This window comes from Colius striatus, chromosome 5 (genome assembly GCF_028858725.1).
Source record: "Colius striatus isolate bColStr4 chromosome 5, bColStr4.1.hap1, whole genome shotgun sequence".
In the NCBI taxonomy this organism is placed as follows: Eukaryota; Metazoa; Chordata; class Aves; order Coliiformes; family Coliidae; genus Colius; species Colius striatus.
Genome location: NC_084763.1, coordinates 29,273,876 through 29,290,764, shown reverse-complemented (window position 1 = coordinate 29,290,764; position 16,889 = coordinate 29,273,876). Strand labels below are relative to the sequence as shown.

At 38.4% G+C, this 16,889-nt stretch overlaps 1 protein-coding gene across 1 annotated transcript in view; it reads right to left on the bottom strand.

Annotated features, from left to right (window-relative positions):
• Window positions 1-16,889, bottom strand: part of DGKB (diacylglycerol kinase beta) — a 324,193-nt gene that overhangs the window by 75,219 nt on the left and 232,085 nt on the right. The window contains exon 22 of the mRNA XM_061996392.1: window positions 15,267-15,462. Within this exon, the coding sequence (XP_061852376.1) occupies window positions 15,267-15,462 (196 nt within the window). The remainder of the gene's footprint in view (window positions 1-15,266; window positions 15,463-16,889) is intronic.

Sequence of the window (16,889 nt, the reverse complement as noted above, 5' to 3'; positions counted from 1 at the left end):
TACCTTTTGATAATTGAGTGTCAATTTTATAGCTGAAAAGAACTGTCAGCATGTATGAGACTAACCATACTGATTTTCACCTGTAGAAAATGAGTTTCATAAATTACTTCAGACAGAGCTAGATTAATCAACTCCATCACCCCCAAATTAATTATACAGCAATTATTTTCTGATGTTTTAAATGTCTTCTGATTATGTCTTACTCAGTAATTCTCGAAGTGTCTACATCTTAATATTATTTCCGATGTTATAACAAAAATTGCTGATTGTTTCGTACTAACATAGTTTTTTCATGCTCTAAAGACTTAATCATCCCTTTTATCAGTTTTAGGTAATGATTCTAAAGAGTCCCAAACTGGCAAAGAATACTCTTAATGGAATAAGTTTAAAAACTTGAGCCACAGTTTTTTTCCCTAGACAAACTAGAAAAACTGGCTATCCAGGAGAAATATTTGACTTCTTGTGAAAGGTGTCATGGTTTAGCAAGGAGCAGCTTTTGCTTGGTAACAGGGAGAGCGGGTTGCAGTGAAGACCTGGTAAAGAGTTTTTGGACTCTCCCCTGGCTCCTGGGTTCACACCCACCTCTGGCCCGGCTGGGCCAATCTGGCGCCTCTGCCATCACTATTTAGGGACGGGAATTTGAAGTGCTGGCAGGAGGTGTAAGAGTGATACAAGATGGAGGTGACCACGTGGACCCTACAGCCAGAGAAGAAGGAAGGAGAAGCACTAGACCAGAGACGTCTCTGCAAGCCGTGGCGAGAATGCAGCTGTGCCCCTGCAACCCATGCAGGGCCATGGCAGGACTGAGAGTTACCAACAGCTCCGTGTGAGTGCACCCAGACGGGTGAGGGACTGTGTGGGGAGATGGCCATGGCCCAGGCCATGCTGGAGAGCCTGTGCGCCACGGAGCAGATCCACACGAGAGGCAGAAAGGAGCTGTAGCCTTTGGGATAAATGCGTGTTGGAGCAGCCCGTGCAGGTCTGCCGTGTGTGTGAGTTACCCCATGGACTTACAGGGAGGACTGGTGCGGAGCCCATCTGTCCTGAGGAGGGACAAATGGCAGAAGCTATCTGACTAAAATCCCCACTGCCTGTGCCCCTGGGCGGTTCAGTGGGGGAGGAGGTAAAAACACTTGGATCAGGGCTCTGAGCCCCGGAAGAGGGGAGGTGTGGCAAGAAGGTGTTCTTAAAGGGCTGATCGGACTCTTCATTGTTGTACTACTCTGTGTTGTTTTATTTTGGTTATGTTTTGGGGTTTTAAGGTTATGTTTTAGTTGGTGTTGCATTAAATTATTTTCTGTTTTCTTCCCCAGCGGAGTAGCCTGGTCTGTTTTGTCCTGAACCTTAAGCGGCAATTAAGCTCTCCCTGCCCTTTGGCAATTCTCAGCCTCTTTGGTACTTGAGGCTAATCGTGGTCTTTTGTTCCCTGATGGGCCTAAACCAGGACAAAAGGTCATCTATATATGAGGCCCTTTGCACTCCAGTGGGCTTATTGCAATTATTTTTACAGACTCAGAAGCCTTTTAGAATGTAGAAGTCCTAAACTTTCATCCACTTTCTCAGAATAAAATAAAATTTAAATTAAGAGACATGTACTTGGTCAATAAGGAGAAACAGAAAGACTTTAGAAGGAAAATTATACTCTTGAGTATATCTAGACTCCAGACCAATGGAAGGGAGGCTTTCTAGAAGACATTATGCGTGGATATACTGAGGCCCTATCTAGAAGGCAAGTCTTTTGTTTCTTAAGAGAGCAGTGGAAGCCTCTGGATAGGATTTTTGGCTCAGCTATAGCTGTGATCAAGTGAATAAGAAAGATGAAAAACCACGTGACATACTGACTGCCTAAATTAGGGTCACTTGCACAGTATGAGATCAAACTTCTTAACTGAGTCCAAGAACTGAACCCTTAGATTTTAGCAAATGAATTTTATATCACAAATTCTTAGACTCTTCTGAGTGTACATTGTAGACAAGGCCCTGAGAAAATTGATCTAATTAATGCTGCTTTGTGCAGAGAACCTTGGTCTAAATAACCTTTAGAGGTCTCTTCCAACCTAAATTATACTTTAGTTCTGTGATTCTTCAAGCAGGAAACGTCTGTTTGATCCGTGTTTATAAAGTGTCTAGTGTCCAAGACCTTCAGGTGTTACTACAGAACAAATACTAATCTCCTACTGCCAATTTGTTCACACCATTCATATAAAGTAATACAAGGAATGGTTTGGTCAGCTTCAGATTATCCGTTGGTCTCTAAAAAGTCTCATTTTTACTTACTGATAATACTATTTTCCTGTACTCATTAGTATGTTGGATCCACAGAAAAAAAAGGTACACAGACATCATCTGTGATTTATTACAAATCCATGGCTTCTTTAGTCCATATTTTAAAGAAGCTTTCTTACTGGTTATCAGCTGAAGCCACTGAAAATCATAAGCAAACCCTTCTAATAAGATGAAAAGAAGTTATTTCACTAGTAACCAAAGTAATCATTATAAAATAACACACATAGAAGGTAGTTAGGAGTTCCACTGAGGATGTGCAGACCACAAAAAGAAAATTCAGTTCAAACTCATAATTTTATCATCACTACAGTCCTATCAACTATTAAAAGCTATCCTAAGTGTAAAGACGTGCCTGAATACTGACAAGAAGGATGAGGAAACAATTCCTGAGCTTTTCACAATGGACATATAGGATTGTTCTATTAGCCTTTTGCAGCTTTCTGAAGCATGGAACCCATTGCCAAGGGGAAACAAAGCCAACACAGTACCTTTAAGCTGTGCTTCTCAGTATCAGGGAAAGCATAGCCAGAAAATGTATTGCTTGCAGGAACCACCCACTGGGGCCATAGATAGGTAGCACAAACTGCTGTGATCACAACATATACAATAAATGGCAAAATCTGTACCTACTTGGATTTTAAAATAAGTGTATTCCTCTGTTTTACTGCTATTTTTCTTATATCCAGTTTCAGCAATGTCTAACATTACTAAGAAACCCTCCCAATGAAACACATGAAAGATAAGTGTATTTGTAACCCTGTTGCCTGGAAATAGTAGGTCCAGAAATAGTTGGAGCTAAACTTTAAATAAAATTATAGAACTCTCACAACCTTTCTATACTCTCACTGTGTAAATGTGAAAGTATTGTAAATCTTGTTGACAGTTATTGCCATATCTATTGGCACACAGTCAGCAGTAGTTTGACAAGTAGCGCCCATTACCTGTCTCCCTATATTTTCTTACAATTTATTTTCACCCCAGCAGGCAGCACCTCACAATGCCATTAATTTCTTGGGCTGCTCATACCTTCCAGTACAATCTACTTTACAATGTGCTCTTACAAACAACCTGGTGGTTTACTGGCAATGCTTAACACTAGAAGGAGGCTATGATTTAAAGGCAGCAGGTAAAAATAGAGTATGTCATTAAGATGACATGGGCCAACTGAATCTCCTCTCCTTTAATTTGACTTATCATCACAAGTGCACAAGATCACCAGACTTACACTTGGTGTCCGTAGCTACATGATTGAAACAATGCTATCACCAAACATTGCTTTTTGTTGGTGTGGATGGACACATGCTTTTGCTACACAGTATCCTACTAACAATATATTTGCTAGTGGATCACGGGTGCTTATGTGAAGCAAGTAAAGGGAGAAAGAAGAAACAAATAAACAATAATTTCAATTATGACAGCAAGTATGAAAGAAATCCAAAACCTCTCTCTTTGCCGAGTATTGGGTAGTAGTAAAATATTTCCATGATTCCCATATATCTTTATATTTGCACATATATGAATGCCTTGGTGAGGGGAAAAAAAAATCCAAGAGAGAAAATTCAGTTTTTTTAACACAACAGACTGAATCTGACTTTTTTGCTGTAATAGATGCATCTTTTTTTTCTCAACTCCCTTTTTGTCTCATACATAAACACTAATTTTCTCCTGTAAATTCCACTTTTATCTCTAATGAGTAATGTAAGTGTATATACACTCATCCTGTGGTCTCACTGGGTTCTTCATATCACCAATATTTTTAGAATACTTTATTTTTTTATTAGTAATACTAACGTGTACATTAACTGAGGCTGTATCCCCTGTTGTTACTCAAAATTAAATTGCTGTCAATCAGACACCTTTTGCAAACACTCAAGAAACTTGAATTTTTCTATTAACAAGTAACAGAAAACTAGAATGTATCAGAGGATATGATTATGTGTTAGAGCAGTCAAAATGATCTGCTGGGTTATTCTATTTTTGTTTCTGTATCTTTAATCTAAAGATTCGGGCTCCTGGGGCAGGGTTAAACGAACAAATAATCTGAGTAATATACTGTCAGATATTCCTGGGGAATACTTGTCTGCCATTAAACAAATTGAATATTGAAGAATGGTTACGATTTTTTTTATGAAGGTCACAATACAAAAACATGTGTTTGGCATCAGAAAATATTACTGTAAATAGAAACCATATATGAATATATCAAGACACATTTAGGATTTGGGGTGAGGGGTGGGAATTTACTCACAACATTCATGTGTAAGGACAGTCCGAAAGGATTAAAACTGTCTCATTCTTAAATTCTTCCAATCTTTCTAATTCCATGTGCTTGCAATAATCATATGCACTCCTTTCCCCAAGAAAGGAAGTACCTGTTACAGTCAGCTAATTGCTAACTTTTTGTAAGCTTTTCAAAGAAAAGTAATATTTACATTGAAAACACTGAAAAATTTCGTAAGTAGAGAAACACGTGAATAAACTGGTATGAAACTCAAAAACTATGTGGAGACAGTAACAGATGTTTTCACTTTGTTAATTAAAGCACTGTATGAAAGTACTATAACAGGATATCGTTATTTTGTAATTAAGTAGGGTTACTTTCTGTTCTCAGATGAGATTAACACTTCTGTAATAATTGTTACTCATGTAGGAAACAGAAGGAAATAGAAGGTAAGCCCTACAAAAAAAACCCATGAGGATGCAGGCTTCTGTAATAAAAGTTTTAAAAAACGTACAATATAAAGTATAGAAGACTGTCATGGTTTGGCCCAGCTAGCACAGTAGCACTATGACAGTCTCTCGCTCGGTGCCCCCATTCACCCCCACCCTCATTAGGATGGCGGAGGCCCCAGCAAAATAGGAGAAAAAAGATAAGCAAGGTTGTGGTGGATTGAGACAAGGGCAGGGAGGGCTCACTGCCAATTATGGTTCTGGGCAAAACAGACTCCAGTACTCGACTTAGAGAGGAAAGTAGGAAAGTTTATTCTACAAGAAACAGAAGGGAATAAAAGCAAAAAGGGAGTAGGATGATGAAAAAATTACAACCAGCACTTTAAGATCTCCCTCCCCCATCCCTCCTTTCTTCCCAGGCCCAGTTCACTGCTCCTGATATCTCTACCTTCTCCCCCCTCAACGACTCAAGGGGGCAGGGAGTGTGGGATGTGGTCAGTCTCTCACTGATGGGCTCTGCCGCTTCTGTCTTCTCAGATGAGGACGACTCCTGGCATTCTTCCCCTGCTCAACACGGGGTTCCTCCCTCAGGAACACAGTCCTTAATGAACTTCTCTGGTGTGGGTTGCTCCCAGCAGCTGCAGTTTCTGCGGATACAGGGTCCCTCATATGGGACACAGTCCTTGTAAATATCTCTGGCATGGATTCTTAACTGCGGTTGCTGTTTCTACAGTTACAGGGTCCCTCTCTCGGGACATGGCCTCTTCTGGCCATAGTTTTAAAGAAGAAAATCACTGCCCCTGGCTCGGAGTCTGCAGTGAAGTGGTTGGTCTGGGGCCAGCTTTAGCAAAATGAGTCTCTGCCCCTGATACGGGCTCATTATCAAAATGAGTCTCTACTGCTGATGCAGGGTCTTAAAAGAAATGAAAATATATCTCAGCTTCATCAATCCTCTCTGTAGAATGCAGGGGAGTCTCTGCTCCAGCACACCTCCTCCCCTCTTTCACCACTGACCTTGGAGTCCGCATGGTTGTTTCTATCATTGTTCCTACTCCTTGCACCACCATCAGCCAGAAGAAGAAGAGGCAGAAGAAGGAAGAAGATGGAGGAAGATGGAGGAAGAAATCTCCTCTTCAGGCTTCTTCTTAAAAAGTGATCGTGGAGGCGTCTAATTGGCTCAGCCCCAGAAGTGGGTCTGGCTCAGAGCTGGGGAGAGTTGCGAGCAACTTCTTACAGGAGCCATCCTTACAGCCCATTCCCCTTACCAGAAAAGGCTGTCATGTCAAACCATGACAAAGATATATCCAAGAAAGTTTGGGGTTTTTTTTGTTTGTTTATTTTGTTTGTTTGGTTGTTTTTTAATTCACTTGTTTGTTACGGAATTCTTGCTAAATTAGAGGAAAATGCACATATTTATGTGATTACAAACCCCAAAATGTCAGGTAAACATATCTGTTCTTAAATACAAATTTAAGAACACTCTCACCTGAACAAGGTGTATGTGAGTGCATATCTCGTGTCACAGTAAGGCAGACACACACTAAATTTACCTTGAATCCTGTAGATGAGCCTGAGCTGCTCTATGAAGCTGGCTGAATACAAGAAGCTTAGCCACATAGGTAAGGTAATGTTTCCACTATTTAGCAGCCAAAGCAAGTCCCAGAAGAACATTGCATTAATGTTGTTGGTTCAGAACTTGGTTTGATTATCTGCATGCTGCATTTTAAGTGTACCCTAAAACAATACTACTTGCTTGCTACTTAGCGTGCAGTCTCTCCCACTCTCACCTTGTTCTCCATACAAACCAATTTACTTTTTATATAGCACAGCTAGAGTTAATTTCATCTACTGCATTTAATGTCAAAGAAGTTATACATGTAAATCTCTGTACTTAGAGGTAAGATAGTTTTTATGCCATTTTAATCAATCTTTGTCACAGGTATGTTACTTAATAGCTCTGTCTTCCTATAGAAAATGAGCAACTTAAGGGAAATGAAACTTCTCAAAGATACATTTTCCTTCTGGCAGTCTGTGAAATACACTATAATTATCCTCTTTCGATGAATAATGTTTGAAAGAAAATGAACATTCTGTGCACCAAAAGGTGTAATACAATGACAATCTCAACTGCCTTGTAAATAAAAGGAAATACTTTTTCTCCTATGAACTATATTACACAGAAACATATATACATACTTTCTGAATATAAAACCAAATCAGAATACCAAGCCGTTTTTCAAGGTCCTATTACTTTCTAATAACAATAAAATCAGTATTTTATAGCAACAAGGAATTGTACTTATGTTTCTAAAATATTCAAAGTGTTATGAATGATGGACTCCATCTTCCAGGCTTATGGGCCTACTTCTTGCTGAACACAGCACCTCATGAGTAATAAAGTTACCTAGAGGAAAAGAGTGCACCCTAAAGATTTGCTGCTGCAGGGGCAAAAGAGAGGAAAAGCCTTTCTTAATAGCATCGCATGACAGCCCAGCTCACATTTTCTTACTAGGAAAATTCTGCTATCTTCAACAGTTTGGTAAAATGACCATTTGTCTTTCAGATTTTAGAAACTAATGGTTGCAATGCACAATTTAACTGAGTAGGACAGAATGGCATTTACCCCATCACTTCAGTGAATGTGCACATGCAGTAAAAATAAAGAGCCAAAGTCACACAATTTTCAATAGCTAATACGGGACAAAGTAATTTGAACACTAACCCATCCTTCATGAAGTCATCCAAAATCCAGGTTCCAAATTAGGAAAATTTTCAGTGCCATCACTTTGTCATCTTGAGTCCCTTAGTACCTTTCTCACCTCTACACCATGTCTAAACTCATAACCCATTTCTTAAAGTAAAACATAAGAAGTGGAACTTTGTTAATGTAGAAAAAAACTGTGACATTCATTTATTTCTCCCTTTCACCCTCCTGAAATCACTGCTTCCAGAGAGATGAGATACTGCTGACTAGTGGTAAGATACACTGTCCAAATAACATTGTTTCTATGAATTGAACATCTTAATATAGACCAGCTATGAAATAACTATAATTAGTTATTTTTCCCTGTGATAATGTGCTAATTTGGGCTATGTTGCCCAAAACTGTCTAAACAATACAAAACAAAGGTTATTACCTTATCTAGTCATTACATTTTCCATAGCATTTAATAAAAATACTCTTACATAGAGTTCATTACATATCTTGTACCAAGTCATAAGTAACTTGAAGTCTACCAATATGGAATATATGCTGTGTATAATCAGTGTATATAGTATATATGCTAGGTATATAGAACACAGTTTCTAACTTTTTCAACTTATGAAATAAATTAATATTTAGGGATCTCAAGATTCATAAAGTGTCAAAATGTTAAATTTAAATGATGATAAATAGCAAGAAGTCACCTGGCCAGAGTGTAGTTTATGAAAGATCTCCATAAATTAAACTAGTTTGCTAGTCCACAAAGTTTAAAAGTTGTTTAGAGAGCTCTTGACACGAATCTCCTGGCTACAGAGAAGCTTAGCTTCTTACCATCCCCTGTAGAGTGGAAACTGATACCTAATAAGAAAGGTATTTTCTCCTCTCTTACTATGTAAAGATCTTTTGAAGTGTTTTAAGGCCTTCACAGTTTCAGCATGCTATTTCCAAAACTACTTCATTTCTGTTCAGAAAGTCACAATGCAGTTATTAAGAGATAATTCTACATAGAGCTATTGAATCATATTGGTAAGCTTAGTTTAGGCCTAGGTATGGTGACATGAATGTACAATGTCCTGAATTAGTCTAGTAGTCTGGTATGTTTCTGACTAAAGGCTCACTGTAGCTCTTTAGCAAGTTGTACAGGTCACCCTGGTTAAATATCAGTGTGCCTGGTGATGTACAAAATAAAAAAGAAGAAAATATGGCACTGATATAGTCTAAAGGTTTCACTCATTAATAGTTTTTGATATTGTCTTCAGGAATGAGTCCATTGAGCTGACTGGAACTACTGGTACAAAATCAAGTTATGTATCTTGGGGTGTCTTAGAATGTGTGTGGGCAGTAGGTTGAGAGAGGTTCTCCTCCTCCTCTACTCTGATCTTGTGAGACCACAAATGAATATTGTGTCCAGTTCTGAGCCCCTCAGCTCAAGAAGGACAGGGAGCTGCTGGAGAGAGTTCAGTGCAGGGCAACAAAAATGATGAAGGGAGTGCAGCACCTCCCTTATGGTGAAAGGCTGAGGGGGCTAGGGCTCTTCAGCTTGGAGAAGAGGAGACTGAAGGGTGACTTCATTAATGTTTACAAATACATAAAGGGTGGGTGTCAGGAGGATGGAGCTGTTCTCAATAATGTCCAATGATAGGACATGGGGCAACGAGTACAAGCTGGAACATGAAAGGTTCCAAAGAAACACAAGAAAATTTTTTTTCACTCTGAGGGTGACAGAGCACTGGAACCGGCTGCCCAGATGGGTTGTGGAGTCTCTTTCTCTGAAGACGTTCAAAACCCACCTGGACGAGTTCCTGTGTGACCTACTCTAGGAGGTCCTGCTCTGGCAGGGGAGTTGGACTAGATGATCTTTCAAGGTCCCTTCAACCTTTAAGATTTTGTGATTCTGTATATATTTGCTGTAAAGCCTTAAAAGATTTTAAGCTTCAAGAGATTCCATTTCAGGACAAGGTTCTAACTGAACTTCAGCAATGAATGCAAATCATAGCATCTACCCCAAAGGAATTCTAAATAGTAAAAAGTTTACTACAGAGATTTTTTAAATACTTTTTTTTTTGTCAAAGAAGGTTTGAAAATTTAATTTGGTATCCTTGTGAGGAAGAAAATTTTGCAGTTTAACACTAAACATAAGTGGCATATATATTTCATGTAAGATATGTTGTAATGATTCAACTTATGTTTTGATGTAATTTTCAAACACAAAGTAGCTCAGTTGTTTACATTTATGTTTCTCAAGTCATACTTCAGTTTCTATGCAGTATGTTCATCATTTAAAAGCACTGATTTTTGGCATTTATCAGTGTCTGTGTATATCCAAACAAAAATCCTGTCCAAATAATGTTCAAGGACAGTTCACATTCACATCTAAAATCTCTACTTATTAAAAAAAAATATTGTGAATAGATATATCTTAGATATGTACACACTTGAAGAGTAAAACAAAAACAAATGGAAACATTGCGAGTTTCAGATTCATAAAGTCAAAATACTAATTAAATTTTCTACTTTCACGAATTGTCACATATATCTGTAGTTATACTAATGCATCTATTTTGTACAATAGAAACAACAATGATAAATTAGAAATTAAAATTATATTAAATTAATAATTATAGTTTTACCCTAATAACATTTGTTGAAAGACTCTCTATAGTTCTGCACAGGAACTGAAATGAAAACTCTAGTTTTTTCCATTAGCAAAGATGAGGATGATATTTAGTACATTAAAGATAAATAAGGTTTTCCTTCCAATGAGCTACAAGTTAATCAGAGAAATATATTTTCATACTTGTTTTATATAAAAATGTTAAAGCCAGGTACTATTTAGGTAGAAATATGATACACACACAGACACACATTGGTATGATATCAATGTGAAATTTTCCTCTTTACCCTACATATACAACTCCTAATGAGATAAGAAGGGAATTTATTTAAATAATGCCCATTTTAAATTGCTACATTTCAACATATTTTTTTCAGACTATGTGCATATAATCAGACTGTCTTCCAAGAAGATGTCTATTTGATTACTTTAATTGCAAACCGTGGTCTAACTATTGAGTATGCAGAGATTGATAATGAGAAGGGCAAAGAAAATACAAGGCTTTTTACATAAACAGGTGACAATAGTAAATAGGGGAAAGAGAGGAGAGGAGAGGAGAGGAGAGGAGGGGAGGGGAGGGGAGGGGAGGGGAGGGGAGGGGAGGGGAGGGGAGGGGAGGGGAGGGGAGGGGAGGGGAGGGGAGAGGAGGGGAGAGGAGAAGAGAAGAGAAGAGAAGAGAAGAGAAGAGAAGAGAAGAGAAGAGAAGAGAAGAGAAGAGAAGAGAAGAGAAGAGAAGAGAAGAGAAGAGAAGAGAAGAGAAGAGAAGAGAAGAGAAGAGAAGAGAAGAGAAGAGAAGAGAAGAGAAGAAGAGAAGTCAAACCAGAGGAGTGGGCTCAGAGGAATATATCTTTCTTGAATTATACAGATATCTGATTAAAAAATGAGATTTGGCAAACTTTGACCTTTTTCCTTCATTGATGATCATGTTGCAATGTACATGGCTCATGTTAGGTAATACACACAACAGCGGGGGGAGGATGTCACAGAGGTTTCCTTTTCTCTGGAAGCTCATAAAGTCCTCCTGAGGTGGTTCCAAGAGAAGTAATGCAACATGCTCAGGGGCAACAAACTATCCAGAAAGGGGAGACAGCTTTCACCAGTCCGTACAAGTATGCCATCTAAGGGCTCAGACTTTGAACACTAAAATTCAATTAATGTATTTATGATCAAGTTATAAAACCATAAAAGCAAAGAGACAAGAAGAATACAGATTGATAAACAGTAAAACAGCCCACAGTTTCACTACCACTGAAAAAGACTACCACTAAATGTGAATGCCACTTCCAAGTCACATATGAGAGGATTAGATTTCAAAAACAAAACCAAAAAACAACCAACCCCCAAAAGCCAACATCAAAACCTGAAATATACATCCACGTGAAAAGATGAGGATGTTTGATTACTGTCTCTTAGAAAGTGCAGTGTTTAGTTGTCAAGTAATTAGGTGTTTTATTTGGACATAAAATGAACTGAGAGGTTATTTATTCAGAATAATTAAACTAACAAACAGAAGTTAACAAGCAAATATATATTTACCATGGTTCTCAATACAGCAATATCTATTTCTACACCAGGTATTAACACATAAAACACTAATATGTAAAATGTTTCCTTTGAACTAAAAAGCACAGTCCAAATGAACCCTTAGAAAACTACCAACCAGACAATAGGCTCTCAGATTTTCTTGTAGAGAGCTAGTGAAGGAATCACAGCACTTCAGAAGTGACAGGCAGTCAGTTATTTCCACAGTGGGATGATTTATAGTTATCAAAACTGTTTGAGAAGCCTAGACATAAAATTGATTGAATTCCATTATTCAGCAATAATCTTGAATACTGATGTGAAGAAGCACACTCTAACCTGAAAGACTATCCTAGCTAGGAAAATTAAGTGAAAATTCTTTGCAGTATAAAATAGGACTGGATTCATAGAGCAAATCAGTTGGTTCTCATATGTTCACACTGCATTCACTTGGGAGTTTTCTTTAACCTGGTTCAATAGACTCAATTTAAAAAGTATACAGTTTGCATGCTCAAGACTGCTCAGTGTTGCAAACTAGGACACATTCATCACAGACAACTATGAAATCCAAGAAGCATACTCCCGTTAAGCACTAACATGTTACCGTAGATGCAACCAATAATACTATCTATGTACTCAGTGATTAGATAGAGGTGCTCTAGCTTATGATATTGAGAAGTCAATTTCAAAGTCTCTGCTTTGAAATTGCCTTTTGGTTTAAGATATTTTCATCTACAGTACATATGTGACACTTTCTATGACAAGCTGACCGAGGAAGGGCTGTGGATGTGATCGTCCTGGATTCTATTAAGGCCTTTGACAGTCTCCCACAGCATCCTCCAGGAGAAACTGGCCGCATATGGCTTGGATGGACCTAGTCTGTGACGGGAGGAAAACTGGTTGGATGGCCAGGTGCAGAAAGTTGTGGTGAATAGAGTTAAACCCAGTTGGCAGCTGGTCACCAGTGGTATTCTCCAGGGCTCAGTGTTAGGGTCTGCTCTATTTCACATCTCTATCAATGATCTGGATGAGAGGATTGAGTGCACTCTCAACAAATTTGCTGATGACACTAAGCTGAGCAGTAGCATAGACCTACTTGAGGGCAGAAAGGCTCATCAGAGGAATCTAGACAGGCTGGAGTCTGTCTAAATTCCTGTCTAGGCTGTCTAAAATTGACCCAAGGCCAATTTTATGAGGTTCAACATGGCCAAGTGCCGGATCCTGCACTTTGGTCATCACAACCCCATGCAGTGCTACAGGCTTGGGGATGTACAGCTGGAAAGCTGTCTGGTGGAAAAGGACCTGTGGGTATTAATCAATCGCTGGCTGAACATGAGCCAGCAATGTGCCTAGGTGGCCAAGAAGGCCAATGGCATCCTGGCTTGTATGAGAAATAGTATGGACAGCAGGACCAAGGAAGTGATTTTCCCCCTGTACTTGGCACTGGTGAGGCTGCACCTTGAGTACTGTGTTCATTTCTGGACCCCTCACTACAAGGACATTATGGTGCTGGAGCATGTCCAGAGATGGGCAATGAAGCTGGTGAAGAGTCTGGAGAGCAAATCTTCTGAGGAATGGCTGAGGGAGCTGGGGTTATTTATCCTAGAGAAGAGGAAGCTGTGCAGACATGATCGCTCTCTACAATTACCTGAAAGTGGGTCATAGTGAGGTGGAGGTCAATCTTTTCTTGGAAGTAAAGAATGATAGGACATGAGGAAATGGGCTCAAGTTGGGCCAGCAGAGGTTTAGATTGGAGGCTAGGAAGAACTTTTTCACCAAGAGGGTTATTAAGTATTGAAACAGGCTGCCCAGGAAGCTGCTGGAGTCACCATCCCTGGAGATATAAAAGATGCTTAGATGAGGTGCTGAGAGGTGTGGTTTAGTTTAGTGATGAGCTTGGCAGTGTGGGGTTAGTGGTTGGACTCAATGATGTTAAAAGTCTTTTCCAACCATAATGATTCTGTGATACTATGATATCATGAAACTAGTTTTTCTGAAGTGTTTAAAGTCTGCATTATGAACATTTGGACAAATAAAGTAGTATATTCTGTTCATTCTTTAATGTTTTTATTATTATTTTCTTTTCTTCTGTCCAGGAAAATGGAAATGGAGTGTAGCAATGCCCTTCTAATGCACAAAAAGTAGCCTGTAGTTTGTATGTATCAAATATATGCCTAACCTCACTAATTAAAGATATTATAACATATTGTTTCACTACTATCAAAAGGCTGAGATATACTGTCTCCCTATGTGAAACAGCAACACTAAAGGAAAGACGCAACTTAAAATTCTTGGTGAGTCCATTACCAAATAACCTGCCTCCATCAGAACACAATACAAAAATTATACAGTATGCAGAAACTTAGCAGCTAAGAGTTCAGCTGACACAGTATATTGGTAAGTTACTTTGAGATACTGAGAACCTTTGTCAAATTGCTAAAGCATACAGAAAGTGCAACCTCAAAGCCACAGAAAACGACATTTTTCTTAAATTTTTGTCATCCAGATGAATTAACTGGACTAAAACTACAACATATTAATTAAGATATAACTAGTGACTTAAAAATTACTGCTGATGAAATGTAAAAAATAGGATCTAAAAAACTAGTAAAAGGATTGCAATAACTTTGGACAGTTAAAGTCCTGATCTTCATTTGGTCTTAATAAGGAGAAGCAGGAGAATACTCTGAAGCAAGAGATACTCTTTTCCATAAGATAAACAACCACAAACATTTTTTAAAGTCTGGTCTGTTCATCCCTTGGTATGAACATAACAGTGTTTTATAATCATTAGAACTTGTGATATGTAGTGATGTATTACAATGCATAGATTCTACAAAGTAGACTAGAGATTACTATTTACCATAAGTTTTGTCACGAGTTATGATTAATAATAAAATATATAGACCAAATTCATACAACCAACAGGAAAGTATGTGAACCTAGAAAGGACAGATCATGCTCACACATGAAGTTACAATATATGCATTCAAGGATTGCTTATAGCACCACAGTACAACATAAAACCTACAGACAGCTTGCTCTTGTTACTTAGAAGCAATTTCCCACAACCTCTGACCAAATTTTGTTAGAAACAGGGCATGATTGCCCCAAAGTTTTATGCACACTAACATTAAGATGCATTATAAATACTCAGCCAGAATTTTCCAACTGCTAAAACTCCAGATACTTCTAGAGACTAAGTATCACAGTAGCAAACAGTGCCATATGGTGTGCTTCGTCTGCTTAACAGGTAACATCTGAGGCAGTTTTGCAGGCAACTAGATTGTTAGCACATCTTTGTTTATGCCTTTGCTCCAGTGTTTCCCACTAGAAAAGCTAAACACACAAAAAAAGAGAAATAGCTAAGAACTGTCTATCCTTTTTCTTGACAAGAGGTAATACAAGAGCAATTACACAACTGAGCTGACTGTACAGAGCCAGATAGTCTAAATTAATCAGTAATCTTACCTTGGCATACAAACTTCAATTCCTTAGCATCTGTGACAGTGGTTCTTTTATCTGACCTCTTCTTTTCTGTTCGAAGGTGGCTACGTCTTTTCTTTGTCTCTCCCCAAAGATTCGATCCACCATGCATGCTTGGGATGTTAAGAATGGCAACCCCTTCCAGAGAAACATTGGTTAAGTCAAGCTGAATTCCATCACACTGATTAGCAAGGAGAATAAAAAAGGAAAGGGGGAAAAAAGAGATAAAGAAAAATCAGAATGTTCTACCTATCGGATATTTTGCTAATTCATAATTCTTAGCACTGTCAGTGGTTTGGAGATAAAAGATAGGAACAGATCCTCATTCAGAAGGCAAAATACAACTCCTATTCAGTTCTTCATTGTTTAAGTGTGGGACCATGTTGTAGAGTCCTATTATCTGATACCTATTAGTTAACCCAAGTGAAATACATTTGTAGCTTCCCTACAGCTATTAGTAGAAAAACATTTATCCTACAAAAAATTCTATAGGAATAACTGGAGAGTTTTTTGTTGCCTGTTCCACCTAAATAGCCTGTTTTATGATTTTGCAATATTATTTGTCATTATAACACCTGAGTCTCTTCCACATTAAACTGAATAGAAAAGTCCCTGCATACAAAGAAGATACAGATTTATTGAAAAGTGTCTAAGCAGGCCTTGAGAGTACAGAACACCACACTAACAGCTTCAATCCAAAGGCACAACTGGCACATTAGCCTAGGACTATGCCTGACTAATAACTCTGACTGTACGGTAAGATTTTTAAAACTGAGTACAGCTAAAAGCTGAAGTAGCTACAGCATTTCTTAAGGCAAAACCTCTATCAGCCTGTTCTCTAATCATTGTTAAAGGTAAACATAAGATACAGAGCTAAAGAAGTATCAATGCTCTAAAAGCCTTTCAAAAGTTACTGGACACACAGAATAAAACTTATTCTTTGAGCTGGTCCCTTCAGTGATGGAATCATTACTGGAGGGCATCTTGTGTCACTACTGTACGTTTCTCCTGCTTCCTTTAGCAAAACTGGACATTGAGATTTTTTATAGATGTACATTCCTTTGCCAAATCTGTCTTCAAATGATATCAAGGGACCACAATTTTCACTTCAGGAGGATAGTTCAGAGACCCTGACTTATCAGCTGGTTCTCAGCATTTTCTCAGGTGGTAGAAGCCCACAACATTTGCAAGCAGAGTTCACCTGTTCACCAGATGAGATGCACCTAGCTTGATAGGATACACTGAAACTTTGCTGACTATCATTTATTCACGTTAAGTCCTTCTCCATACTCACATTGTTTTAGGATCAGGGGAATCTCCTACTTCATATACCATACAGAAAAACAATGAAGAACCTCCACAGAAGAATTACTACAGATTACTACAGTTGAAAGTGCAGGTGGAAGGCAAGGCATCCAGTTCTACTTATTAGTTCACTGAATAAGCCAAAGTTCCTAGGATTCATATACTTGTACCTTGGCAAGTGAGATCTTCACAACATAGAGTGTATCGATGTCCTGGCAAGTCACATGCATCTTATGGTATAAAGCAGAATATTTTTAAAACATTAGATCCTACTCCTGTAATGTTCTGCAAGTCAGTAGGGGG